The 27,360-nt window shown below is 47.2% G+C and overlaps 1 protein-coding gene across 1 annotated transcript; it reads right to left on the minus strand.

Moving 5' to 3' along the window:
- Window positions 1-2,477: 2,477 nt before the first annotated feature.
- Window positions 2,478-18,683, minus strand: LOC125508236 (protein RETICULATA-RELATED 1, chloroplastic-like). The gene is made up of 8 exons (XM_048672864.1): window positions 18,221-18,683; window positions 17,442-17,603; window positions 17,258-17,350; window positions 17,062-17,177; window positions 14,065-14,163; window positions 13,679-13,984; window positions 13,418-13,582; window positions 2,478-3,070 (listed from the first exon to the last, which is right to left on the minus strand). Exons 1-8 carry the CDS (start codon window positions 18,608-18,610, stop codon window positions 2,800-2,802), a joined length of 1,602 nt encoding a protein of 533 aa, XP_048528821.1. The 5' UTR covers window positions 18,611-18,683; the 3' UTR covers window positions 2,478-2,799.
- Between the last annotated feature and the right edge of the window lie 8,677 nt (window positions 18,684-27,360).

Below are 27,360 nucleotides of genomic sequence, written 5' to 3' on the forward strand. Positions count from 1 at the left end.
CCTGTGCGCATGACTCGGACCGAGGCCCAAGTACCCATTTGCCTCTCACTTACCCCTTCGTGGACGAACACTATATATACTCCTCCTACTACACCATTTAGGGTTAGCAAATAGGATAGCTCATTTGTATGTGAGCTTTGATCCTACTACTCTTCTCTTGAGAGAGAGAGAGAGAGAGAGAGACCACTCCATTGGAGTTCAAGACCTCCTTTGGAGAAGATCCCATAGGGGAATCAAGACCCCATCATGGAAAGATCCTTCTAGGATTCAAGACCTCAACTCCTCCAAGGATTGGGATGAACTAGTTACCTCTTGTATCATCTTGTGTTGGATTTGGACCTTTGTACCCCTCTTTGTGTATGTGGATTTTAGCATATGTGTGATTGGATCTCGTTGATTTAAGTGTTTCCCCTCTCTTGTGTTCGTGTTCTTCGGGGATCCCCCTCCAAATCATGAAAGATCGGAACCTAGGGTTCCACCCTACATCAACTCACTCTCAGAGAGAGCCACCAGAACGAAACTACACTTCCCATATCCATTTTCTGAGAGAGAACCACCTCCACTTGTATTGAGATCAAGGCATTCAAATCCAACCATTTGAACCTTCATTTCTAGCGTCCCCAAGTTGCTTTCCACTCCAATCCTTCTCCTACCCAAGCCAAGTATGTGAGAGAGTGAGTGTTGAGACTATCTTTTGAAGCACAAGAGCAAGGATTTCATTATCAACAACATCTATTACCGTTTGGAGAGTGGTGCCTCCTAGATTGGTTATGTGTCACTTGGGAGCCTCCAAGATCATGTGGAGTTGAACCAAGGAGTTTGTAAGGGCAAGAAGATCGCCTACTTCATGAGGATCTACCTTGAGTGAGGCTAGTCCTTTATGGGCGTAAGTCATGGTGGAATAGACAAGGTTGCTTCTTCATGACCCTTCATAGGTGAAGCCCTCTATGGACTCGCACAACCGTTACCCTCCATGCGTTGAAGTCTTCATCAACGCGGATATATGATAGCACCATCTATCCAAACCACGCCAAAATTCATTGTGTCTTTATTGCGTTTGATCTTCCTATCTCTACTCCCTTTACTTTTCTTGCAGTAGCATGTTGTTACTATTCCAACGCCCTATCTCTAGATATGCATGTGTAGGAAGTATTGGTTGCGACTTAACCAGTGCTAAAATCTTCCTAATTATCAAGAAAACTTAAAACTACACCTTTGCCTTGTTAAGTGTCTATTCATCCCCCCCCCCTAGCCTGTATCTCCTCGATCCTACACAGAGGCCTTGTTGTAGAAATGTTTTGCAACTATTTTTTTGCAAAAAAGAAAATGGCAACTGAGGTGTTGTTGCAGATTTTTTTGTAACAGAAGTTTTGTTGCGAAGAAATTGCAATTGAGATTTGTTGCAGATTTTTTTTCTCCAACACAAGTCTTGTTGCAGATTTTTTTTTTGCAACAAAGATAATGTTGCCAAAGCTTGTCTAAGTTGCCGATGTTGAGCACCGACGTTCGCCGTCGCCATCTTGGACTACCTGCATAGCCGTCACCGCCACCGACCGCAAGGCCATCCATCCCCAAGCTCCAGTCCAGAGCGCCGCCCCATCGTCGGTCGTGTCAGCCGGCGAGCTCACATGCTTCCTTCATGGATGCTTGTTGTTGAAGCCGGTAGCTGCTCCTTGAATGCTACCTCCATGGGCGCTCTACATTCTAGACGCAACGTGATGAAGGAGGCTGGATGGCTGAGGAAGGGGAGAAGAGTAAGGAAAGAGATGTGGATGGGAGTGTGCCTAGGCCCACTAGGACACGCGTCGCCCTTGGGAGACGGCAGGACTCAAAAAATCAGTCGGCTAAATGGAATCATTTCCCTTTTTGAAATGGGTGGAATATGTTATTATGAATTTATTTATTTCAAATGAGTGAAATATCTTATATGAAATTGAGTCAAATCTATTTTTAAATATGTGAAATCAGTTTTGAAATTAGTGAAACATGTTATTATGAAATGAGTGGAATCTCGGTTTTTAAACTCACATATATTCAAGGGTCCACCTTGTTTTAAAGGTCTCCTCGCCATGAGTTCAAATATATAAAAATTGAAATCAATTTTTTTAAAGAGATATGAATGATTTTGAGTTGATAAAGGTCAAATAAATACATGAATTAGTTTAGCAGACAGAACGGGCAGCACGCGCATGCAAGACTACTGTACCATTTCATTAGAATGATGGCACCTGAGTATCATATTTGCAGGTTGTATACCCGTGTATTCCCAAAGCAAAATTATTCACATTTTATACTACACAGAGCGGCTATGGATCTGCTAGTACCTACCGGAACTGCTCAAATTTCCACTTTGGAGACCTTATGGATATTTGGGCAACCCGACCAAGTTTATTTCTTTTTCTTTGAGACAAAGGCAACCCGACCAAGTGCTATTATTACACCTCACCTCCGCGCTACAAGCATACACTAAAAGCTGCTTGGTCCAAACAAAATATGCAGATATCATTTCTCACATTACCGACAGTAATGTCAATTCTCAAGCCAACCTAAGTGTGCCTAATTGGGCTCAGAAAATTGCGAGAAATTGAGATGTCAATTATTATCAAAAATCAACAAAACATACAAAATGGCAAACGGCTCGAAGCTCTCAACCACCCCACTTCGATGCCTTGGCCGGTAAACTGGCCTCTGATTCTCAATGATGGCTTTCCTCATTGCTCACACCTGGTATGACTCTCAGCACGGTAGGAGTGGAACTGAAGCAAAATTGTTCCAGCACCGCAAGCAAATCCACTAATTTCAACCTGATGCAACTTTCTTGCGGATTACTCTCTTTCGCCGGGGCTTGGACAGCTGTGCCTCAGGCCCACCCTGCTTGATGCCAAGAAGACCAAGGCCTGACACAACTGCATCCTTGGATATAAACCACCTTGACTCTTGTTGATCCGCAGCAGTAGTAACCTCCACTGGTCTGGTGTATGCCCTAAGTAATCGATCAGAGTACTGTGGATCAGCTTCCTCTCCAAGCCATGCGCGCCTTGACGATTCACCTATCTGAATATTCATGAATCTGCAGTACATATGACACCATGTTTAATTCTAAAACGTAGCATCCATAAAATACTGCTACATAGAGTAAGTGAATGGAGTGGCCAAGGAAAGTATACAAAATGGAGCTTTTTAGAACTAAAGCAAATATAAGAAATTCGGTTCAAAGAAGATCAAAGCACCTAAACTATAGTATAAAAATGCAGCAAATTTCGGGTTAACTACTCTTTAATCTGAAAATAAACAGAAACCACTCAAGTCTTCTTTATTTTTCTGAAAAGTCCATGACTGACACTCTCCGTAAATAACCAACTCGCTGTTTACCAAGGGCATGAGCAGGGCTAAGGGTTTTGATAATAAGTGGATTTCTTGGGTGCAGGAGTTGCTATCCTCTGGAACTTCTTCTCTTTTGCTTAATGGGGTTCGTGGTAAACATTTCCAATGTAGAAGGGGGGTCAAGGCAGGGAGATCCTCTGTCCCCTCTTCGTGGTAAACATTTCCAATGTAGAAGGGGGGTCAAGGAAGGGGGGTCAAGGCAGGGAGATCGACTAGCCTGAACTAGTCGAGGTGTTTGAGTCGACTTTCAGTTACGACTCATCGACTAGTCACGACTAGTCGTTCGACTCAAAAACAGGGATTGGAGGTCAACTATCATAAATCTTCCTTGGTGCCAATTAACTTGAGTGGAGAAGAGGCTGCTAGGCTGGCTGGAGTGTTTACTTGTAATCTGGGCAAGATGCCCTTTACTTACCTGGGTCTTCCAGTAGGTACTACCAGACCAATAATTGTGGAGAGGAGACTCACAGCTAGCTCCTCCTTCCTTGCTTAGGGGGGAAGGTTGCAATTGCTAAAGTCTGCTATATCTTCTATGCCAATCTTCTTTATGTGCAGTTTGAAAATTCCACCTGGGATCCTTAACAGTTGCAGAGAATTCAGAGGCAATGTTTTTGGAGGAAGAATAAACAGGAATCTACGCCCTCTTTGGCTGCCTGGGATTTGATTTGTAGACCTAAAAAAAAGGGTGGTCTGGGAATTTTAAATTGGCTGTTCAAATGATGCAAACAAATTATATAATAACTTACTAATAAGGAAGATATACCTTGGGTTCAACTTATTTGGAATTCATACTATGATGTAGGGTACCTCATGCAACTATGTTCTGTGGCTCCTTTTGGTGGAAGGATATTTTAGGTCTGGTGGATTCCTACAGGAATATGTCATGGGTGATGGTTAATAGAGGGGAAACAGTCCTTTTTTGGAATGATTTTTGGCAGCTCTCTAAACCTGTGGTTCCTCTGCAACAAGGTTATCAAAGGCTTCTCTTTTGCTAAGGGACCCCTTTAATACTGTCTAGGAGGTGTTGCAATGCTCTGATTTATCCACCCTTTTCCACCTGCCTTCGTCTGAAAATGCATTCCAGGAATTGCAGGCAATTCAGGGCCTTTTGGCAAATTTTAACAGCGTACAGAATAAAAATGATATTTGGAGCTGGAGCAATTCTGACAAGTCATATACAGCTAAGAGGTATTATGAGATGATCCACTCTCCAATTACTCCTAATTCACTTTTGATGTGGATTTGGAAAAGTTGCTGCACTTTAAAGATAAAGGTTTTTGCCTGGATGTTGATCATGGATAGGCTGAAGACCAAGGATATGCTGGAGAGGAGACACTGGAATATAACTGATGGACATAACTGTATTCTTTGCCCTAGCCATTCTAGGGAGGACAGGAACCATCTTTTCTTTCAGTGTAATTTTAGTATCAGAATTTGGAATTATCTGCAAATTTACTGGCATGCTGGAAATGATGACTGATATTGCTGTCAAAGCCACTTTGCCAAGCCATTTTTTGCTGAGGTGGTGTTTACTGCATGGTGGAATATTTGAATCACTAGAAATGGCAAAGTTTTCAGAAATGAAAGACCTACTCTTGGTAGATGGAGAGCTGGCTTTATCCATGATATTTCATTATTGGCACACAGGATTAAGGCTAGATACAAAGATAAAACTTCTCAGATGGGTATCCAACTTACCTCCTTTAAAGGAGTTCCTCTCTGACCTTTTGTACATGTTGTAACTAGAATTTTCTTTTCTTTTTATTGGGCCTCTTGCCTTTGTATTTACCTCTTGTATTGCTGGAAGGAATAAAATGAAATGCTATGGGTTTTTGCCCTGCAGTCTGAGCTTTCAAAAAAAATATTGGGGGCAGTTACAAAACTGGGAGAACAATCTTGGTCAATAACCAGCGAAAACCGGTTTTTCGTTTGGGTCAAAGATTCTGCGGATCAGTGGAGAATTTCAAATACCACTGCAGATTGCAAGATAAGATTGCACGACCTAAATTATAGCAGTTTTGCTCTTTATCAGTTGCCTGAAAATGCAACTCAGATCAGTCGACTTGGCTAGAAAGGACAGCATGGCCATACGCGATGTCGCCAGCAAGGCAAAGCCAGGACCTCAGCGGAAGCAGGGACGACGCGGCTTGCTGTGGCGTTGCTGCGGTAGAGCAGGAAGAGGGTTGACTGGTGCAGGTTGGGGGCTTCTTCGTACTGATGCTGCTCGGATTAGACAGAGGCGGGCTTGAGCCGGGGATGCTGTGTGGCGTCGCGGGCGAGGGTGAGCCAGGACCGGCCACAGCGTCGCTGGTGAGGACAAGTCAGGACATCGCCCAAGGGAGGAAGCATAAGGAAGAAGAACAGTGACGCTTCTGGAGGAAGAAGAGCAGCAGCCATTGGATTTCAGGTTGAGGGAGAGAGGGGAAATCAACTGAAACTGAAAAAGAAAAAAACAGTTGTCTGACGCATAGGTGCTCCTAAATTATAGCAGTAACGCTTAATCGGGAGGTTTTAACCTAGAAGAATTGGAAGGTTGAGGTTCTGGGTTTGAGTTTAGCAACGCATGCACTTTATTTTATTTTTGTTTCTGTCAAACAAGTTTCAAATTTGAGTTTTTAAGAAATCTCAGATGATGGCTACCAGGAAAGTCTGTAAAGCTGACTTCTTCTAACAGGATTGTTTCATGCTTAACGATGTCTAGATGTTAAGGGACCATTGAAATTATTAAGTTTCATGCACCACCCAGTAGAACCAATAGTCCCAATTGATAGTGGAGGTACTAGGTCGGTTCCAACTGGGTGACAGTTTGCGTTGTGGTCTGGCGATTCCGTGCGAGACTGTGTCCCTCTCCGCATCTGCCTTCGTCCCGTTTGGATCTGGCCGCCGGCTCGCCGCCAGCCATCCGCTCCTCTCCCTTGTCCTCGGTCTGACGCAAACCCCATCCGTCGAACGGGGCCCCATTCCCACCATCCCCAAATCTTCCCTTGTGAGCCTGGGGCACGGGGTCATAAATCACCAACTACAGTTCCTTGTTCCCTTTGCTTGTGAGCTGGTCTGAGTGGCTGGATTGGAGAGGATCCATGGAGAGAGTAGCAGGGTTGATGGAGAACATGAGGCTGTCCGAGGTAGATAGGAAGGGTGTCAAGCTGCGGGTGTCAGCGAAGGAGAAAGGGAAGGGGGGCGAGCCGCAAGCAGTGGGAAAAATCCTTTCTAAAAAGCCTGCGCACCCCGAAGCAGTCGCACTCACGCTGGGTAAAGCATGGTGCCCGATCAAAGGGATCGACATCTTTTTGTTCACTTTCAAACAGGAGTCAGGAAAGGGGAAGGCATTAGAGGATGGGCCATGGATGTTCGATAAAGATCTGATTGTCATGGAGGACTACGTCCCGGGCAGGAGGATTGAGAAAGTATGAATTCAAGGATGTGCCTATTTGGGTGAGGGTTTACTGGCTTCCACCAGGGATGATGAATGAGTCCGGCGAGCAGATTGGAGAGATGTTAGGCCAGTTTGTGGAGATGGATATGGGTCTCGAAGGGCAAGCGGTGGGAAAAGTACCTCCGGATTAAAAGTCCGGATTCCTATTGCTAAACCGTTGATGAGAGGATTTACTCTTGATAATGATGAGGAAGAAGGGAGGGGCAAGCAGGCCATGGCACTATGTGAGAAGGAGGAGGATGATGAGGAGTCTTCGTGCCCGTTTGAGTACGAGTACCTACCGAACTTTTGCTATACATGCGGTATTTTGGGCCACGAAGAAAAAGAATGTGCAATCAAGCTAAAGAAAGGGGAGAGATCGCAGTACGGCAGGTGGCTAAAGGCGGATATGGGGAAAAGGAGGACATATGAGGAGGATCGGGTATGGCGGCCAAGTGGCAGAAGTAATAGTGGGAACAGGAGCTATGGTTTTGGACGGGTCAGCGGTGGGTCAGGAAGTGATAGCCAATCTTGGAGGAAGTGCTCACAGTCAAATGAGGAGAAGGCCTCAAATGATGAGAAGGGACCTGGGAGAGAGGGTGGGGAGGAGGTAACCAGTCCAATCAAGGAGTTGGAGGGCGGTAAAAGATCTTCTGATCAAGCGAGAAAGAAACTAGAGTTTCAGGAAGATAAGATTGCGGGAGGAAAAGAAGGTGGAGGGAGGGGGAAGGCCATTCTGGATGATAGCCTAGGGAGGCAGGAAAAAAAGGGGGGTCAAGGGGTAGGAGAGGAGGAGGCGAACAAAATAAAAGGGGATGGGAGTGAGTCTGTGGAGAGGAAAAGGGAAAAGAAGCAAGCAGATAATAAGAAGGCAGGCAAAGATGGAAGAGAGGGCAGGAAGGTGGAGGGTAGGAGGTATAAGAGGGTGACTAGGGAGAAGGGGGGATCCGAAAGCAAGGGGGGGGGGGAAGGGAGGAAGTAATTGGTAAGAAGAGGAGTAAGCTTGATGAGGAAGGTGGGAAACCAGCAAACAAAAAGGTAAGGACCAAGGAGGCGAACGAGGAGAAGAGCACAATCAACACAGACTTATCGACCGAGCTGCAGGAGCAGCCCCGCTGGGATTAATGAGGATTGTAAGCTGGAACTGCCATGGGCTCGGGAACGGCCCGGCAGTTCGAGGTCTCCTTGATGTGGGGAGACGGGAGGAGCCCGACATCTTGTTCTTGGCGGAGACTAAACTATATGAGGAGTTGGAGAGATTTCGGTGGAAGCTAGGGCTCGCTAGCATGGTTGTGAAGAATCTGGATGGCAGTAGGGGGGTGGCATTGTTTTGGAAGAGAGGGTTGCAGGTCTCACTCCGGTCGATGGGGAGGCGGCATGTAGATGTGGACATTAGGGATGAACAGGGGGTGGTTTGGAGGTTAACAAGGGTGTACAGGGAGTCTAAAATGGAGAGGAAGAGGGAGACATGGAGAGGAAGAGGGAGACCTGGAAGGTTCTGCGCACTCTCAAGCAACAACACCAAGAGGGGCGGTCGTGGTTGTGTGTTGGCGATTTCAATGAGGTGTTGTCTAATATATGAACAATTTCAGATCAGAGTTGGAATGTTGTGAGCTAGATGACTTGGGCTACAATGGAGACACCTTTACTTGGAGAAATCATAATTATGATGTGAGCAACTATATCTGTGAAAGATTAGACAAAGCGACGGCTAACTTGAAGTGATGCGGTATGTTCCATGGTTTCATGGTGATTAATGGCGAGCCGCGGCACTCCGATCACAGGCCCGTCATCGTATGTACGAGTGGGGAAGAAAACCGCTGGCAAGAAAGGGACAACTCTTTCCGCTTTGAGGCGTGATGGTTCCAAGAGGATGGATGTGAGAAGGTAATCAAGGAGGCATGGGAGAGGGGTGGTGGAAACATGGGAGAAAAGGTGTCTGATGCACTGTGAGTTGTGGCTGGACGTATGCAATAGTTGAGCCGAGAGATGGGTGAGCTGGAAGGTAGGCTTAGAAGGGCGAAGAAGGACCTGGGGGCATGTATGAGGGAGGACGTGTCGGAGAGGAAGGTAAGGCAGGAGACAAGATTAAGGTGTGAGGTGGAGAAGCTAGAGGAAATGGTTCATATCAAATGGAGACAACGTGCACATGTATGGTGGATGAGAGACGGAGATAAGAACACTAAATTTCTCCATGCATATGCCTCAAACGGGAAGAAGCGAAATAGAATTTCGGCGTTGTGGAGAGATGACGGAGTGGTAGTGGAGGCAGGGGCCGACCTAACTAATTATGTGCTCTTTTTTTCAGGAATTATTCATCTCATCTGAGGGAACCCAACCCGTACTGACGAGCTACTTGATAAAGTGATACCGAAGGTCACCCGCCAAATGAATGATTGTTTGTGTAGGGAGTTCACATAGGGTGAGGTTAAAGTTGCCCTTCACAACATAGGGGACTTGAAGGCGTCCGGGCCAGATGGCATGCCGTCTTTGATGTACAAAAAGTGCTGGCATTTCATGGGTGAATCAGTGTTGAAGGAGATTGTACACGTGCTCAATGGGGGTCCGATACCGAAGGGGTGGAATGATACTTTTGTGGTACTTATACCGAAGTTGAAAACCCCATCTCGTATAAAGGACTTGAGACCCATTAGCCTTTGTAACATGTTATACAAGCTGGTGTCAAAAGTCTTGGCGAACCGCCTGAAGCTTGTCCTGCCAGATATCATATCCGAGAGCCAGTGCGCTTTTGTTAGTGGAAGGATGATAACTGACAATGTTCTTGTGGCGTACGAGTTGACACATTTCTGAACAAAAAGGGTGGGAAGGAGGACTACGCGACGGTGAAAGCTGACATGAGTAAAGCGTACGACCGCGTGGAGTGGAGTTTCTTGCGTGCCATGATGACCAAGCTTGGTTTCCGTCAGCAATGGGTAGAGGTGATCATGAGGTGTGTGACCACTGTAAGTACAAGATCAGGCTGAATGGATCCCAAACGGAGCAATTCATGCCATCGAGAGGCCCAAGGCAGGGGGACCCGCTCTCAGCATACCTATTTGTGATCTATGCAGAAGGCTTGTCGACGCTGCTGCGGGATGGAGAAGAGAGAGGTGCCCTTAGTGGTATTAGAGTGTGCCCTGCTGCACCCGATGTGTCACACTTGTTCTTCGCGGACGATTCTCTGCTGCTCATTACGGCAAAACAACAAGAAGCCGAAGCGTTAAAAAGGATCCTGGAGTTGTACCAAAACTGCTCGGGACAGTGCATAAACATCGAGAAGAGTGCGCTCGGGTTCAACCCTAATGTGGATGAGAAGAGGAGGAAGGCAGCATGGAGCCTTTGGGTATAACAAACATGGCTTGGAATGGTCGCTACCTGGGGTTACGATCTATAAGGAACACTTTTGCCTATATTAAGGATAAGATCTGGGAGAAAATTCAGGGATGGATAGAAAAGTTAATCACTAAGGCAGGCAAAGAGGTACTAGTGAAGGCAGTAGTGCAATCGATCCCCGCCTTTGCTATGTCATGTTTCTATCTCACGGAGGGGGGCTCAAGTGTGAATATTTGGCGAGATCCTTGGATCCCCAGGGCCTGGTCAAGGGGTGTCACTACACCAAGAAACGGGAATCTCTTGGAGACCGTGGATGAGCTAATTAGTCCGATTGATGGGAAGTGGGACATGCAATTGGTGAGGAACACCTTCATGCATGTTGATGCTCATTTGATCCTGAACATGCCTTTGTGTGATGGCATGGGTGATTTCATGGCGTGGCATTATGATTCAAAGGGCCTGCATTCAGTTAAGATGGCATACAAGCTGCATGCACAATTGTCAGGGCTGAATGGCAATGACAGGGGAACCTCCAGCTCCAGTGGTATTGGCGGACTGATCGCTTGAGATGACAGTTTCTGGAAGAGGATATGGAGAATGGCTTGTTCCAGCAAGATCAAGATGTTAGTGTGGCAACTCGCCGACGATTCCCTTGCCGTCCGTGCAAACCTGAGTAGAAAAGGCATGGTCCTTGATGATTTGAGATGCCCCACGTGTGGGTCTGTGCAAGAGGACAGCGCACACCTGTTTATAAAATGCAAAAAGGTGAAGTGTTGTGGGGTGGGCTCTTGAGCTAGAATGCATTAGAGGGCGACTTGAGGCCACTGCCTCTGCCGGTGAGGCTCTGGCATCATTTGGGGGTTGCCTGAACAAAAAAGAATGGAAGTTTTTCATTTTATGTGGCACTGGTGGAATAACAGAAATAAAAAGAGGAATGGGGAGAAGGAAAGGCTCCGGCAGGCGATTGCTCATGATGCCAGAATTGATAGAGCCGAGTGCCTGGAACTATGGCCAAAGAAAAAAGTGCAAAGGAATAGGGAGGATTCAAAGTGGCAAATGCCCCGGCTGGACACTCTGAAATTTAATGTTGATGCTTCTTTCTATCCGGAAACCGACAACGCTGCATGGGGGTTATTGTTAGGGATCATGCAGGTACTGTGGTGGCCTGCAAGGCTGAGCGTACTGTTGGCGCCTCCAGCGCATACGCGGCGGAGCTTTGGGCAATGACACATGCTTTTGATTTGGCGTCTGAACTGGGACCTATTCGTGTGGAGATGGAGACGGACTCCCAGCGGCTGGCCAACGCCATGAGTAACCCGGCAATGGATTTCTCTTAACACGCTGTGGTGCTGGATGACCTGAAAATGCAGATGAGGACGTGGTTCTCCGTTTGTGAAATTAAGAAATGCTGCCGAAAAGCAAATATGGCGGCCCACTGTTTAGCTAAAATAGGCCTTTGTTATAATGGTGATAATGCACTGTTTTGGGAGTACGATGTTCCAGCACAAGTTGCTGAAGTTGTAAGGGGCGATGTGCCCTCGCAGTAATTTAAGCTTTTGCTTTATGCCTCAAAAGAAAAAAATAGTCCCAATTGATGGGAGAAGATGGGCCTAACCGTGGACAGAAGAAGGGAAAAACAAGAAGATGGGCCTAACCGTGGACAGAAGAAGGGAAAAACAACTTTCTTATTTAGATGACACCGAGACTTGAACCCATGACCTCTTGGCTCTGATACCATATTAAGTTTCATGAACCAGTTGGTTAGTCAGTTCAGATTGTTGGTTCTACTGGTTGGTGCATGAAACTAAACTGAAATTAACCCAAAACCTAGACAATTAGGCACACTAGATCAAGGATAGCAAGGTCAAATCCAGCAGTTACTGCATAGCAAAGCAAGCTAAGGATGAATGAATTCATATTTATGGATTAGATACTTTTTTGGAATGTGGTAACTGATAATTATAGGTTGAGAGTTTTCCAGGTACCTGGTCGAAAAACAGTAACACACCAGTTCAAATAAACAAACAGGCCAGTGCTTTCCTTTTCCCGAATGTTAATGGCAGGAAACAGCCACTGGCTTTGCATTAAAACCCCGGGAAACCCATGTTATGTAATGCATTGACAATAAAAATTGTATGGTTTTTATCTTATCTACAAATGACATATTGACCGTGTATGGAAAAATTAGGCTGCATAAAGGTGCTTACTTAGGCGCTGGGCAGAGGCCAACGACCCCGCTTTGGCCATTGGCAATGGTGCATGCGTTAAGTGAGGCCCTCTGGCAGGGGCAGCAGGAGAGGAGAGGAGAGGGATGCGGGGAAGGGAAGGAGCAGCATGCGTCGCCGATGTTGCTGCATGAAACAGAGGACGAAGGAAAGAGTGACCAATAGAGAGAGGGGGGGGGGGGGGGGGGGGGGGGGGCAGAGATGGTACTAGGGTTTCTGAGTGGGCCTTATTGGGCAATGTTATCAATAGGCCGAATCAGAGGGACTTCACGCTCCCAACTTGCCGCTGAGACCTCCCGGAGCTCAGCACCACCATGATCTCACAGGACTTCAAACCTCCACACAGCTCAGTTTTCCTGTTGGCATCTTCCCTCCTAGGGCCCAGCGCTGCCCTTTCTTCCCCTTCACAACCATATAAAACGTCTAGGGGCAGCTTAGTCAAGCTAGGAAAACGGGTATTTAGACATTAGCTGATTGATCTATATGTTTGACTAGTTTAGATCCAGTGCCAAATGCCTGATTTCTCTCTACTTTCACATTCCAAGGTAAGAATGTTACAAGAATATCAATAAAATGTCTGTTTATCATTGACTCATCAAGCAAACATAGATAAGGGGCGGCAGACTGCAAATATAGCTTATCAATGTCAAGTTGTCAACAACTAAACTAGTATCCAGCACCAACAGTGAGATGAAACAATGGAAGCCAAGCGTCAATCTAGAGAGAGGGAAAGGAAAAAAAACACGGGATTTAGCTCATACTCTCACCATGCCTCGACAACATGACAATTATGAGAAGAGTAATATACTAGTATGGCATGTATTGTCAATAAATTAACCTGGGCAGTCAGCTAACAACTCTGTTCCGTAAGCACAAAATTGAAGTAACGTCCAATTCCATCACATGGTACTCAAATTTTGTACTTCCTAGCATGCATGCTATAGTGAAACAGAGAGAGTATAACTGGCATTGCTGTTATACATACTGACAACAGGAAGTCATTCGCCTGTGAGATATTCCATGTAAAACTAATGCACTAAGACAGTCAGTGTAGATTTACCTTAGTGTTGTACCAATGAAGATTGCCATGCCAAGAACATCAAAGCGCTTGATCATATATTGATCTAGTCCACACAATAATTGATATCGCAAGTTTGCATATAATCCTAGAAAAGCTCCATAACCAAGGGCATTGGCGCTAACATTAGGAAGGGTCACCGATAACCTACCAAGGGATTGACAGAAGTTTTCCATGAATGGATTAGAGAACCACCAGAAGAAAGTTTTAATGGACAAAGAAACGGTTAATGACCAAGCCAACCTGCCATCCTTCCTTGCGGATAGGGCTTTCGACATACCACCCTGAATAGATCCAGCAACTACCCCGACCAGGCTAAGCTCAGCAGCCTTGTAAAGGAATGCACTAATTCGTTTCTGCAGATCAAACTCTCTCAAAGGATAACTCTTCTCAAATATGTTGTTAGGAAGTTTCTCAATGGCATTTTGGAAGTCGAATCGGGATGTACTCCCATATGAACGGCATGGTGCCAGAAGCCCCAGAACCACAAGGTTGCAACATGATGCAGTCAAAGCATTGACAACGGCCAAATCCCATTCTTGCTCAAACCTGATTACTTGAAGGTGTAACATGGTTTAGATGAAGTAGTAAGTATTGACCTATTAAACATCAGATAAGGTACAACATACCTCTCCTTACGAATATTCATCTCCCACCAAACAGATGAGGCAAAAGTAGCCAAGAACTCGAAAGCCATCTTATGTGGGAATGAAGGATCTGCAAGTGTTCTGCATTACAAAGAAAACATAATAACTAAAACTGGCGATGGTAGCACTGATGTGGTAATGAATATTCAAGGTTCGAAACCAAGTCACCCATCATATGTAAGCAGTTATTGTTTAGTTCAGCAACACATGAGACAACTTGGAAGGATGCATATTAATTAATAAGTAGATCTGGCATTCCAATGGAGACAAACAAATATGATTTCAGAAATAACCAGCAACCGAAAGATGAGCAAGGATTGACATAAAGCATGAACTGCCAAGTGTGAATCCACATCTACAGATGAACAAACAGTATCCGGCCAGCATGAATTATGAAAATATCTGCCTACAGCTCTACCTTCACAGCCACTGTACTAGCTATCGCTTCAATGTGTTCAGCTTGACATGTTCTTCTGTTTTTCTTATTTACTAGCAAAAGAGCTCGTGTGTTGCAACAGGAGAGAAAACATAACACACGCTCTTAACTCAACAACCATCGCTCAAGACCACAATAGGTCCATCTCCTTTATTTTTGTGAGGCATCATATTTGTGTTGTCACTTATCCTCCTTCTCACCCTCGCCGGCGATGGCCTCGGTGTTCACACATAACAACAAAAAATGTGTGTTGAATATGGTTAATCCTAAGGCGTCTCTCTCTCCCCCTCTCCTCCCTCCCCCTCCCCCTCCCCCTCTCCCTCTCCCTCCCCCTCCCTCTCCCTCTCTCTCTCTCACTCTCGCGATGAGAAATCTGTTGTTTTCCCCTGCGACATTTTTCAGAGGTATGCATGTGTAGTTATCGATGTTTTCTTTTCCGTATATGGTTATAGTGGAGTGTTTATTTGCAATCCGGATCGCTGCCGATATGAAAAAAACGAATCTTGCGCTATAAATTATAAGTTTGCTTCCATAACAATATTTAAAAAATATTTAACAGGTAAAATTAACATCATATTTAGATTCCACACATTTTTCTAATAAAATTTCATATATAATATATTAAAATCAAAGTTACGGTTTAAAAGATACAGATAATTTAGAAAATCATTTGGTTTGACTCAAATATATTCCAAAATAATATTTAAAAATACTTAACAGGTAAAAATAATCTCATATTCATATTCTACATATTTTTCATATATAACATGTTCAAATCGGAGTTACGGTTTAAAAGATATGGATGATTTTAAAAAGCATTTGTTTGACTTAAATATGATCCGCAGATGAATTATCTAAAACATCAGGGGGGGTTTCGAAAAATGTAAAATAACGGTTCGGGTGTGACTTAAATCCGGACGGCGGGTAGATTTCAAGAAAAGACGGGGACTGTTGTGTAAAATACGAAAATAACGATTCGTTTTAATTTAAAACAGGACTGCGGGTTGACTTCTTTGAAATAGAGGAACTTTTCTGAAAAATTCCATGACGGACGAAAGAAACCCAATTACTGCACTAGGATTTAATTTTGGGAAACGTTCTGAGCCGGACGACCAGCGCAGCCTCGTGCCGGTCGCCTCTCACGGACGGGCGTCCACGTGGTGCCCACGTACCATGCCCATCCTTTCCCTTATCTTATCCCCTTCTCCACCTCGCCCATTCCTATCAAACCTTATCCTCTCCCATCCGCCGTTCTCCCTCGCTCAATTTCTTTCTGCTCTCTCTCTCTCGTCTCGCATCAACCGCTGCGGCGAGCACCTCCCCCCGCGCCCCGGCGTTGCGGGATTCTCCCTCCATCAATTCTCACGCTCCCCGGCGTGCATCGGAGCTGCGGCCGAGGCCCGGCGAAGCTGCGCGGCACTGACGTGCTGCACAGGGTGCTGCAACCGGCTGCAGTGGAGCTGAGACCGGCACGAGGCGGAGCGGCAACGAGCTGCAGCCAGCACCCTTTTTTTGCTGAAACCAGAGAAAGCGAGGGCTGCAACCAGCAGCACCAAATGCTGTGATCGGTGCCTTTTTTTGCTGGAGCCAGAGACCCGGGGTGGGGGGGGCGACCAGCGGCCTAGAAAGGTACAACCAGCGAGAGAAAAGGCTGACCGGCCAGTGCGCAACCGCAAAAAGCTACCAGAGAAAGTTACAACCAGTGACGGAAAAAGCTTCAACTGGCGCAAAGCGCAATGGTGATTGAGGCGAGCTGGGGAACTCGTGACCGCGAGATGTTGCAACCTCGACCGCTGCGAGCTGGGCACCGTCGCTTGGGAAAGCGGCAATGGTGAGCGCGGGATGCTACAACCCGTTGCCGACGATGCTGGAACCTCCGACGCGACGAGCTGCGAGCGGAAGACGGCGACGCTACAACCGGCCAGCCGTGATGCTACAACTCGCAACCGCAAAGCTTCAACCGACAGGCTGTTTTGCTAGATGGCGACCAGCGGTGACGGGGAAAGCTGCGAGTCAACGGCACGGCGGTGCTGCCTCGCCTCACCGGGGACGACGACATCAACGGACGCGGGGATGCTGTGGCGAGCGTGACGCGTGGCGGTGCTGTCTCGCCTCACCGGGAGCGCACGTGCACGAAGTCTTTTTCCTCGCCTAGGCAGGGGATCTTTTGTTCCTCGTGTGGGTTGACCCAACGAGATGAGGATGTGCAGATCCAACGGCTGCGTCTGGGCCAATCGTACGGCGCGCAGGACCCAACGGCATGAGGACGCACAGATTCAACGGCTGCTCCTGGGCCAATCATACGGCATGCAGGGTCACCAACTAAGGCCTCTGGCCGGTCGACCGGCACCTAGCGCTGCCCTTTAATTTTTCATAGTGATAGAATGGAGAAATACCATAAGTACGGAGAAATGTAAACACAAGCTGTACCAAGGGCACAAAGCTGCAACATTAGGAACACATGCCTAGCATCCAAACTGCATATATCAATATCAATATCTAGAGAATGCCTGAAGGAAGTGTGCAAATGATTTGGGTGTTACCTTCCAACAAGACCTCGGGATAGCCATCCAGGTAGAGCTCGTGAAAAAGACCTAGTGTGTGTAGGTCTTGAAAACACTGACAAGAATCGCACCATCTGAGCAGAACTTACCAAACCCTAGATTGATCTATCACATTTAGTCTACTGTTCAAACCATTCCAAAGTATGCAATGAGAATGAGCAAGACAAACATCTACCATCTCATAAGCCTGACGGAGACCAGCAGGTATACTAATCATCGTTTTGCACCACTCTTGCATTACAGCATCTATAAACTCTCTATTAAAAAGCTGCAATAGAACAAGCAGTAATCAACAAACAAGCCCAATCTTTGTCAGGATTCAGATGCTGCTTCTCTGAAGAAAATATCAGAAATTTCACCTCCTGTATAACAATTCGTCTCCTGAAAAGTCCACCATCTTCTTCCTCTCCATCATCAAAATCATCAAAGTAATCGTCATCATCTCCGTCATCATCCCCGCCATCACCACCACCATGGCCAATTCTCTTCCCAATATCTCCACCACCACCACCTGTCGCCAGCTGCAACGTGCAAGAAGCACATGATGGATGGTAACAGCAATGAGAACTTTGTAGTAAACTAGCCTCATATGTTTAATTAATCTGTATTTCAATACACCAACTAAAAATTGTGTACAAGTCATAGTTCATGATAAATAAACATTGGATACCTAAGTATTGATGTTTGAACCATTGGCGTGTACATTAAACATCATGCATCTATGTCTTGTTGTTTCAATCCCAAACAGTACAAACTTATTGTGTTCTCCTGATTTTGATATTTCGTTAATGTGCTGACGCAGGTGGTGGAGGAACAGCCCAATCCTAAGTCAAAAGGATGGAAAAGGAGTAGTGCTTATACTTGCTAACCATCACAAATAATATATATAACACTACTCAACACAAAAACACAAGGTTCTCCGCACCAACAGGCTTTATCCATTATTTTGGTATCCCCGTCCACTTGTACAGCCATCTGATTTCAGAGCGGGCTCCTACTTGATTCATATATATCAGTGCCATGTTACTCAATAACGAGGGGGCAAGGACAACATATCTCTCAGAAATTCCCTAAACCTATCTCATAAATTCACTTGTTTTTGCAGTTTTAATCGACTGGAAATAACAGGATTGGCTACCTCGGGCATGATTTTCTTCTTGCGTTGGGATAGGTCAAGCTTGGCCTTCTCGAGCGTGACGGCGCCGAACGCGCCGTACTGCTTCCCGCCCTTCATCGCCGGCGGTACGCGAGGAGACGCAGCCGCGGGTGCCGCGGCGCTGAGGGCGGACGCCGCGAGGCAACGCTCGAGCGAAGAGGCTGCTTCGGAGCGATCGCCTCGCCCGGCGGCAGACGGTGACGCGGCGGAGGAGGCGCAGGCGGAGACGGCGAGGCCTAGGCCCCGCCGGCGAGGGGCACGATGGCGGCGGCATAAAGGCAGGAGACGGAGGAGGCCGCTGGTGGGGTTGGGATGGGAGGGGTGGCCGTGGGCGTGGGGGAGGTTAGGGTGGAAGGCGGCGAGGGACGCCATCGGAGAGAGAGGGGGTAGCGGTCGACGCCCTCGGAGGGTCGTGCCGTCGCAGGGCTCTATCGAAAGCGGGGGCTATCTGCTGATTTAGGTGCTCTTAAGATATACCGTATGATTTTGTTTTCTCTTTTACTCAGCGAGATGAAATTGGTAATCATCTGACATCAATATTCAATACACTATTAGCTGGATGCCCGTACATTGGCACAGAACAATGAACATATACACAAGAATATGTATGTCATATTGGTTTATAATTGTGTTGCAATAAATATCTTTTTTAGCTCATCCTCACTGTCAGGGACGAAGCTCCCTTGCCCCCAATGAAATTAGAAAATGCTTCATTAATTTAGTACTAAACACTATCTATTTATTGAGGATGACCCACTGTCATTGACGTGACCCCAGCAAACTTTTTTCCTAGCTTCGCCCCTGCTTGCTGCTTCCTCTGCTCTGTCATATGCCACACATAATGGAGTTTCCTCTTTATGCTTCTCTATCGTCGTTGACTTCTATCTCCCTTGGCATCCTCATCCATGATTTTTTTCTTTCCTCGCATGTCAAAACTACATGTTTCATGGTCGCATCGCCCCAAACCGAAGTGGCCTCGCCCCCTTGCTTTCCTACCCAAGGAGAAGTCCTCCTATCGTCCCGTTCATTTTTTGAGCCATTCGTCATGTTGAGCCTACTGCCATCTTTAAACCTCTCCTTCATGCCCTTCTGCTTGACCTTGTATAGCACCACTATGGGAGTTCTGGATTAAGGGGTCCTCGGGTGTTCGAACTATTTGACATGGCCGGACTGATGGGCGTGAAGATAAAAGCAGAAGACTTTCCCCCGTGGATGGATGGCAAGATTGGTGTCCGGATATGTTATTTCCTTCCCCCACAAAACCGACTCTGTACAACCCTAGGCCCCTTCGGTGTGTATAGAAACCGGAGGATTTAGTCCGTGGAGTCTATCATAATCTCATAGGCTAGACAGATAGGGTTTAACCATTACGATCTCGAGATAGATCAACTCTTGTAACCCCTATACTCATTGAATACAATCAAGCAGGACGTAAGGTTTTACCTCCTTCAAGAGGGCCCGAACCTGGGTAAACATTGTGCCCCCATCGTCCTTTGTTACCATTGATCCTCGGACGCACAGTCTGGGACCCCCTACCCGAGATCTGTCGTTTTTGACACCGACATTGGTGCTTTCATTGAGAGTTCCACGGTATCGTCGACAGAAGGATCGATGGCCCAGATTGTCATCGGCGACGATGCTGTTTCCAGGGAGATTTTCTCCTTGGTCAACTCTTTGTGTTTGGCAGCTTTGCTCTGCGTGCCAATTCAACCGGTCACCTTGAACAGATCGACAGCTACATCCCTGGTCACCAGATCAGGTTTAGAAGCTTGCACTACATCGCTGATATCGGAGGAGACTTGGTCTTCGAAGGGTGTTCGGCCTCGGCCACCGCTCTTCATCCACATGAAGGAAGCCCGTCGGATCCACCATCAGATTCCACTCAAGGATGGACTCTCGCGCCCGCCCTGGCCTTAGATCTAGAGCGGACCACTATGTCCGAAGACGGGAGGATAAACCCCGCCGGACTCTCTCCTTTCAGGGAGCTTCCTGCCGGAGACCCAGATGCGACCACACCATCAACAGACCCGGAGTCAAACGGGACTCTTCCTGTTATCGGGAAGCCGGACTCGCTTCTGGACGAAAACTCCGAACCCTTGAGGTCTGCATCCATCGGGCTGGGTCAAGTGATCATCACCGAACCCGGCTCCGCGGATCCTCATACGCCCGTCCAGCTTTCGCTCTTAAGTGAGACACTTGACCCAATGCGATCTCTTGCCATCACGAAAGTATCATCTCCAAAATACGCCCAGCCTAAACTGGGGGCTGAGAGTAGGGAATTTTATGTCCCACCCACCACCCACTTAATAGCCACTGTCGAGGACCTAACCGACGTGCTAGACTACGCCTCCGAAGACATCGATGGTATGGACGACGATGCTGGGGCCGAACCATGTCAAAACCCGCCTATCACTAGGCGCTGGACAACCACTTCTACCTATGATGTATACATGGTGGACACACTCGAGAAGAAGGACGACGATGGCACTCAAGACCTCGATGAGGATAAGCCCGTCGATGAACCACCAAAACGCCGACGTCAGCGGCGCCGCTCACGATCACGTCGGGCAAGGGAAAGCAACACCAGCACTAGAGATAATGACACTCCGGACAATGCTGAAGACTCCGACCACCCCGTTGAGCCTGCATTCGAGCAGGATGAGAGGGAGGAGGGACAGGTTAACCCCGACGAACTTGTCGATCATGAGGATTCGGAAGATAGTAATTATCTCCCGGCCTCCGAGGAGGATGTTAGCCTCGGCAACGAAGATTTCATCGTGCCAGAGGAACCCCTCGAACAAGAATGCTTCAAGCGACAGCTCATCGGCACTGCGAGGAGCTTGAAAAAGAAACAACAACAGCTTCAAGCCGAACAGGATACGCTCAATGCCAGATGGACCAAGGTCCTGGCTGCCGAAGAATATGGCCTCGAGCGCCCAACAAAGAGCTATCCAAAGCGCATGCTACTACCACAATTCGACAATGAGGCCCTTAAGCCAATACCATCAAAGTACAATCATGCTGATCAACCGGACCGACCACCACGTGGACGGGACAAATCGGCCAATTATGTCGAACACCAGCCCGCGCCACCTCGCCGTAGAGGCAAAGAGGCAGCGGCTCTGGGCTACACGTACGACTTACGTTAGGACCTGGACAATAGAGCCAGCCAGACCAGATCAATCTACAGATCAAGGGGGACGTGCTCCAACACGAGATGACGGCCATCATGCCTGGCGCGACAAGCATAACCAAGTTTGGGCTGAGAATCCAACACGGATGTCATCCGAACTCCGCGTGATGTTACTCGATATAGAGGTGCCGCACACCCCATGTGCTTTACTGATGAGGTAATGCAGCACCAATTTCCAGAAGGGTTCAAACCCGTAAACATCAAGGCATATGATGGAACCACAGATCTCGCTGTATGGATTGAAGATTTTCTTGTCCACATTCACATGGCTCGCGGCGATGATCTCCACATCATTAAATACCTTCCTCCAAAGCTAAAAGGGCTAATACGACACTGGCTGAATAGCTGTAACACCCCGGATATGATTTACATAATATGTAATCCAACTCTTGCCGTTTCCGGCGCTAAGTTATTTTATTTTCTCGGGTTCGGGTTTTTGTCTCCGTGTGTTGTTGTCGTTGTCATGCATCTCATATCATGTCATCATGTGCATTGCTTTTGCATACGTGTTCGTCTCATGCATCCGAGCATTTTCCCCGTTGTCCGTTTTGCATTCCGGCGCTCCGTTCTCCTCCGGTGGTCATTTCTACCTTTCTTTCGTGTGTGGGGATTAAACATTTCTGGATTGGACCGAGACTTGCCAAGCGGCCTTGGTTTACTACCGATAGACTGCCTGTCAAGTTTCGTACCATTTGGACTTCGTTTGATGCTCCAACGGCTAACCGAGGGACCGAAAAGGCCTCGTGTGTGTTGCAGCCCAACACCCCTCCAATTTGGCCCAAACCCCACCAAAACCCTCTCCATCATCTAGAGCATTCGATCACGATCGTGTGGCCGAAAACCGCACCTCATTTGGAGTCTCCTAGCTCCCTCTACCTACAAATATGTGCCTCCCCCCGAATTTTCCGCGCAGTCCAAACCCTAGTCTCTTCCTCCTCCCGCCGCCGGACACGTCCGGTCCGGCCGGACAAAACGCGCCGCCACCCCGAGCCACTCACAGGCCGACACGCGTCCGTCGCCACCTGCTGCCGCCGTGGCCCGCACGGCCCACGGGGAGCCCGCCCCGGGCCGGATTGGGCCCGAGCGCCCCGCGCGCCTAGCGCCGCCCGCGAGCCGTGCTCCGCCGCCCTCCTCCGCTCGCCGGCGCCTGCGTTCGCTGCCCCCGCGCCATCTCCGGTGAACCGCCGCCCTGCTCTTCGGCCGCCGCTCTTCGGCCGCCGCTCGTCGGCGCGCGCCCGCCGCCTTGCCGCCTCCACAGATCCCGGTCGCCGCTCACGCCGCCCAAGGCCGCCGTGCGCCGCATCGTCGCCTCCCCACTCCGACGAGCTCAAACTTCGGCCGCCGCACCTGCCTCTCCGGCGACCTTCCTCTCCGGCGGTCCTCGAACGGCGTGCGACCAGATCTGAGATCCACGCTACAGTAACCCTAGATCCGCAAGGTGATGAATTTCTCTAAGTCCCCGATTTTCCAGATTCAAATGCTCTTGTTCATCGTGCCGTAACTTTGCATCCGTAACTCTGTTTTGCACGTGTAACATATCAAAATGTTCGCCTCAGAGAGCACATCATTTCATCTCATTGCATCATTTTCATTTGACCTCATCTTGATGCCCGAAATGCTGTTGGAAGAGTGCTATTTGAGTTAGTTGTCAGATCTGCTGCTCCAAATAGCTATTTGTCATTTTTGCCATGATTATTGTGTGCATGATATGCCCCTGAGCTCTACATGAGTTTTGTTATATGCTTTGTCATCTTTCCAGAGGTGCCATCCATGTTTTTTTGTGATGTGTGCGGTGACTAGCACAAGCTTGCAAAGTGGTGCATTCGTTAATGCTGATTTCAGGGACTTAGCAATTCCACTAAGTCCTTGATTTGTTTTATCAATATGCCATATGTTCATGTTGTTTCCTAGTGATCCGTGCCTCTTTTGAGGATGATCAGTAAGGATGTTTTGTTAATCTTGTAGTGCTCTATCCATCCGTGTCTTTGTTTGCAATTATGGAGCACCCTAGCTTGAGTCAATCGAGCTCTACTTTTGCTATTTAGTGAATCTGGGCAGATTGTCTACTTGTTAACGATTTTGCCGAGGATGTTGTAGTTGATCCGTGCATGCTATGTTGTTGTTCTTGCCATGTATAGCTTGTATAATGTGTATTCTTGATGGGTGTATGCTTAGATTGTCATGACAAGCTCTGTAGTGAGTGCATCGAGCTCGTAAACATGCCTACTTGATATCTGATTTGCATGCTCCAGTTTTTCACTAAGTCTGTGATCTGATTATGTTTTTGCCATGTTCAAATGCTTGCAATTGTATTTTCTGATCCCTTTTGGCTCAAGGTCACTAAGGGACTTTTGTTAAGCTCTTTGAGTAGCTCCATGCCATGCTTTACTTTGCCATGTTAAGTTTCTGTAGCATATAGTTTTCATGCTGCAAAGTGTGCTACCTGATCTGAAATTCCAGACTAGTGTTAATTTCACTAAGTCTGAAATTTGTTTACCAATTGCACTTTTGCCATGCTTGTTTGAACCTGTTAATGGATGAATTGGACGTAGCTCATTGTTCATCTTTTGTTAAGCATCATGAATGGATCCCTTCCATGTATTTTGTTGTCATGTTTGGATGCTGTAGCATGTTCATCTTGTTGCATTTAGATGGCTACTTGCTGTTTATCGCAGACCGGTGCCATATTTGAATTGCTTGCCATTTCCAAACCGTGTCTCCGATTCCGGTGTTCTTTATATCGATTTCAACCGAAATCACCTCACCTTTCCAGTGGCACACTTGGTTTTCCAAGTTGAGGCCAGGTTCTTTCATCCTTTGTCAAATCTTGCATATGCATCACATATCGCATCCCACATAGCATACCATGTTTGCATCATGTTGTTTGAGCTTTGCACGTGGTTGATTGTGTCCTTTTTGCTTGTTTTTCTTGTTTGGGTAGAGCCGGGAGACGAGTTCGCTAACAAGGAGCCCGTTGAGTTTTCTTTCGAGGATCCAGTCAACTCTGACAACTTTGCAGGCAAGATGATCATACCCTCGAAATCACTTCTATCTTTGCTTTGCTAGATGCTCGCTCATTTGCTATGCCTATGCTACGATGCCTACCACTTTCTTATCATGCCTCCCAAATTGCCATGTCAAACCTCTAACCCACCATGTCCTAGCAAACCGTTGATTGGCTATGTTACCGCTTTGGTCAGCCCCTCTTATAGCGTTGCTAGTTGCAGGTGAAGATTGGAGGCCGTTCCTTGTTGGAACATTATTTTACTTGTTGGGATATCATCACATTATCTTGTTATCTTAATGCATCTATACACTTGGTAAAGGGTGGAAGGCTCGGCCTCTCGCCTAGTGTTTTGTTCCACTCTTGCCGCCCTAGTTTCCGTCATATCGGTGTTATGTTCCCGGATTTTGCGTTCCTTACGCGGTTGGGTAATAATGGGAACCCCTTGACAATTCGCCTTGAATAAAGCTCTTCCAGCAATGCCCAACCTTGGTTTTACCATTTGCCACCTAGCCTCTTTTTCCCTTGAGTTTCCGGAGCCCGAGGGTCATCTCATTTAAACCCCCCCGGGCCAGTGCTCCTCTGAGTGTTGGTCCGAACCGGGCAGCCTGCGGGGCCACCTCGGGGGAACTCGAGGTTTGGTTTTACTCGTAGCTTGACCTATCTGAGTGTGCCCTGAGAACGAGATATGTGCAGCTCCTATCGGGATTTGTCGGCACATTCGGGCAGTGTTGCTGGATTTGTTTTAACTTGTCGAAGTGTCTTGTAGAACCGGGATGCCGAGTCTGATCGGAATGTCTCGGGAGAAGGTTTATCCTTCGTTGACCGTGAGAGCTTGTCATGGGCTAAGTTGGGACTCCCCTGCAGGGATTTGAACTTTCGAAAGCCGTGCCCGCGGTTATGGGCAGATGGGAATTTGTTAATGTCCGGTTGTAGATAACTTGAACCTAAACTTAATTAAAATGAACCAACTGTGTGTGTTACCGTGATGGTCTCTTCTCGGCGGAGTCCGGGAAGTGAACACGGTGTTGGAGTAATGCTTGCCGCAGGCTGTTCTCTAGTTATTCGTTCGTGCTTTGCCTTCTCTTCTCGCTCTCTTTTGCGAACAGGTTAGCCACCATATATGCTAGTCGCTTGCTGCAGCTCCACATATTACCTTGCCTTACCTATAAGCTTAAATAGTCTTGATCGCGAGGGTGCGAGATTGCTGAGTCCCTGTGGCTCACAGATTACTTCCAAACTAGATGCAGCGCCTGATGACTCCGTTCCAGATGACGCGCTTGAGCTCAAGTGGGAGTTCGACGAGGACTCACGCCGTTACTATGTGTCTTTCCCTGATGATCAATAGTGGTGCCCAGTTGGGGCGATCGGGACCGTGTCGCATGTTGGGTTGATCTTTTATTTTGGCACCGTAGTCGGGCCATGAGTGATTGAATGATGTAATGCTATTTATGTACTTTGTTTGACGTGGCGAGTGTAAGCCAACTATGTACCTTCCCTTTTATTATCTATATTACATGGGATGTTGTGAAGATTGCCTTACTTGTGACATTGCTTTCAATGCGGTCATGCCTCTAAGTCGTGCTTCGATGCGTAGGAGATATAGCCGCATCGAGGGCGTTACAATAGCCTCCCGGAGAACTCCATTGGCAGCTGGGAGGACTTAGAGGACGCCTCCCGGGACAACTTTCAGGGCACTTATGTTCGACCACCAGACGTTGATGACCTAAGTCACATAGTCCAGCAACCCGGAGAGTCAGCTCGCAAACTGTGGACTCGGTTCTTGATAACCCACAAGTATAGGGGATCGCAACAGTTTTCGAGGGTAGAGTATTCAAGCCAAATTTATTGATTCGACACAAGGGGAGCCAAAGAATATTCTCAAGTATTAGCAGTTGAGTGATCAATTCAACCACACCTGGAAACTTAATATCTGCAGCAAAGTATTTAGTAGCAAAGTAATATGATAGTAGTGGTAACAGTAGCAAAAGGTAATGATAGCAAAAGTAATGTTTTTGGTATTTTGTAGTGATGATAGCAATAGCAACGGAAAAGTAAATAAACGAGGGACAATATATGGAAAGCTCGTAGGCAATGGATCAGTGATGGAGAATTATGCCGGATGCGGTTCATCATGTAACAGTTATAACCTAGGGTGACACCAAACTAGCTCCAATTCATCAGTGTAATGTAGGCATGTATTTTGAATATAGTCATACGTGCTTATGGAAAAGAACTTGCATGACATCTTTTTTCCTACCCTCCCGTCGCAGCGGGGTCCTAATGGAAACTAAGGGATATTAAGGCCTCCTTTTAATAGAGTACTGGAACAAAGCATTAGCACATAGTGAATACATGAACTCCTCAAACTACGGTCATCACCGGGAGTGGTCCTGATTATTGTCACTTCAGGGTTGCTGGATCATAACACATAGTAGGTGACTATAGACTTGCAAGATAGGATCAAGAACTCTCATATATTGATGAAAACATAATAGGTTCAGATCTAAAATCATGGCACTCGGGCCCTAGTGACAAGCATTAAGCATAGCAAAGTCATAGCAACATCAATCTCAGAACATAGCGGATACTAGGGATCAAACCCTAACAAAACTAACCCGATTACATGATAAATCTCATCCAACCCATCATCGTCCAGCAAGCCTACGATGGAATTACTCACGCACGGCGGTGAGCATCATGAAATTGGTGATGGAGGAAGGTTGATGATGACGATGGCGACGGATTCCCCTCTCCGGAGCCCCGAACGGACTCTAGATCAGCCCTCCTGAGAGGTTTTAGGGCTTGGCGGCGGCTCCGTATTGTAAAACGCGATTGTGGGAGTCCTGGATTAGGGGGTCTCCGGACAGCCGGACTATCTCCATTAGCCGGACTGTTAGACTATGAAGATACAAGATTGAAGAC

The sequence above is a fragment of the Triticum urartu genome, chromosome 5 (assembly GCF_003073215.2).
Source record: "Triticum urartu cultivar G1812 chromosome 5, Tu2.1, whole genome shotgun sequence".
NCBI lineage: Eukaryota > Viridiplantae > Streptophyta > Magnoliopsida > Poales > Poaceae > Triticum > Triticum urartu.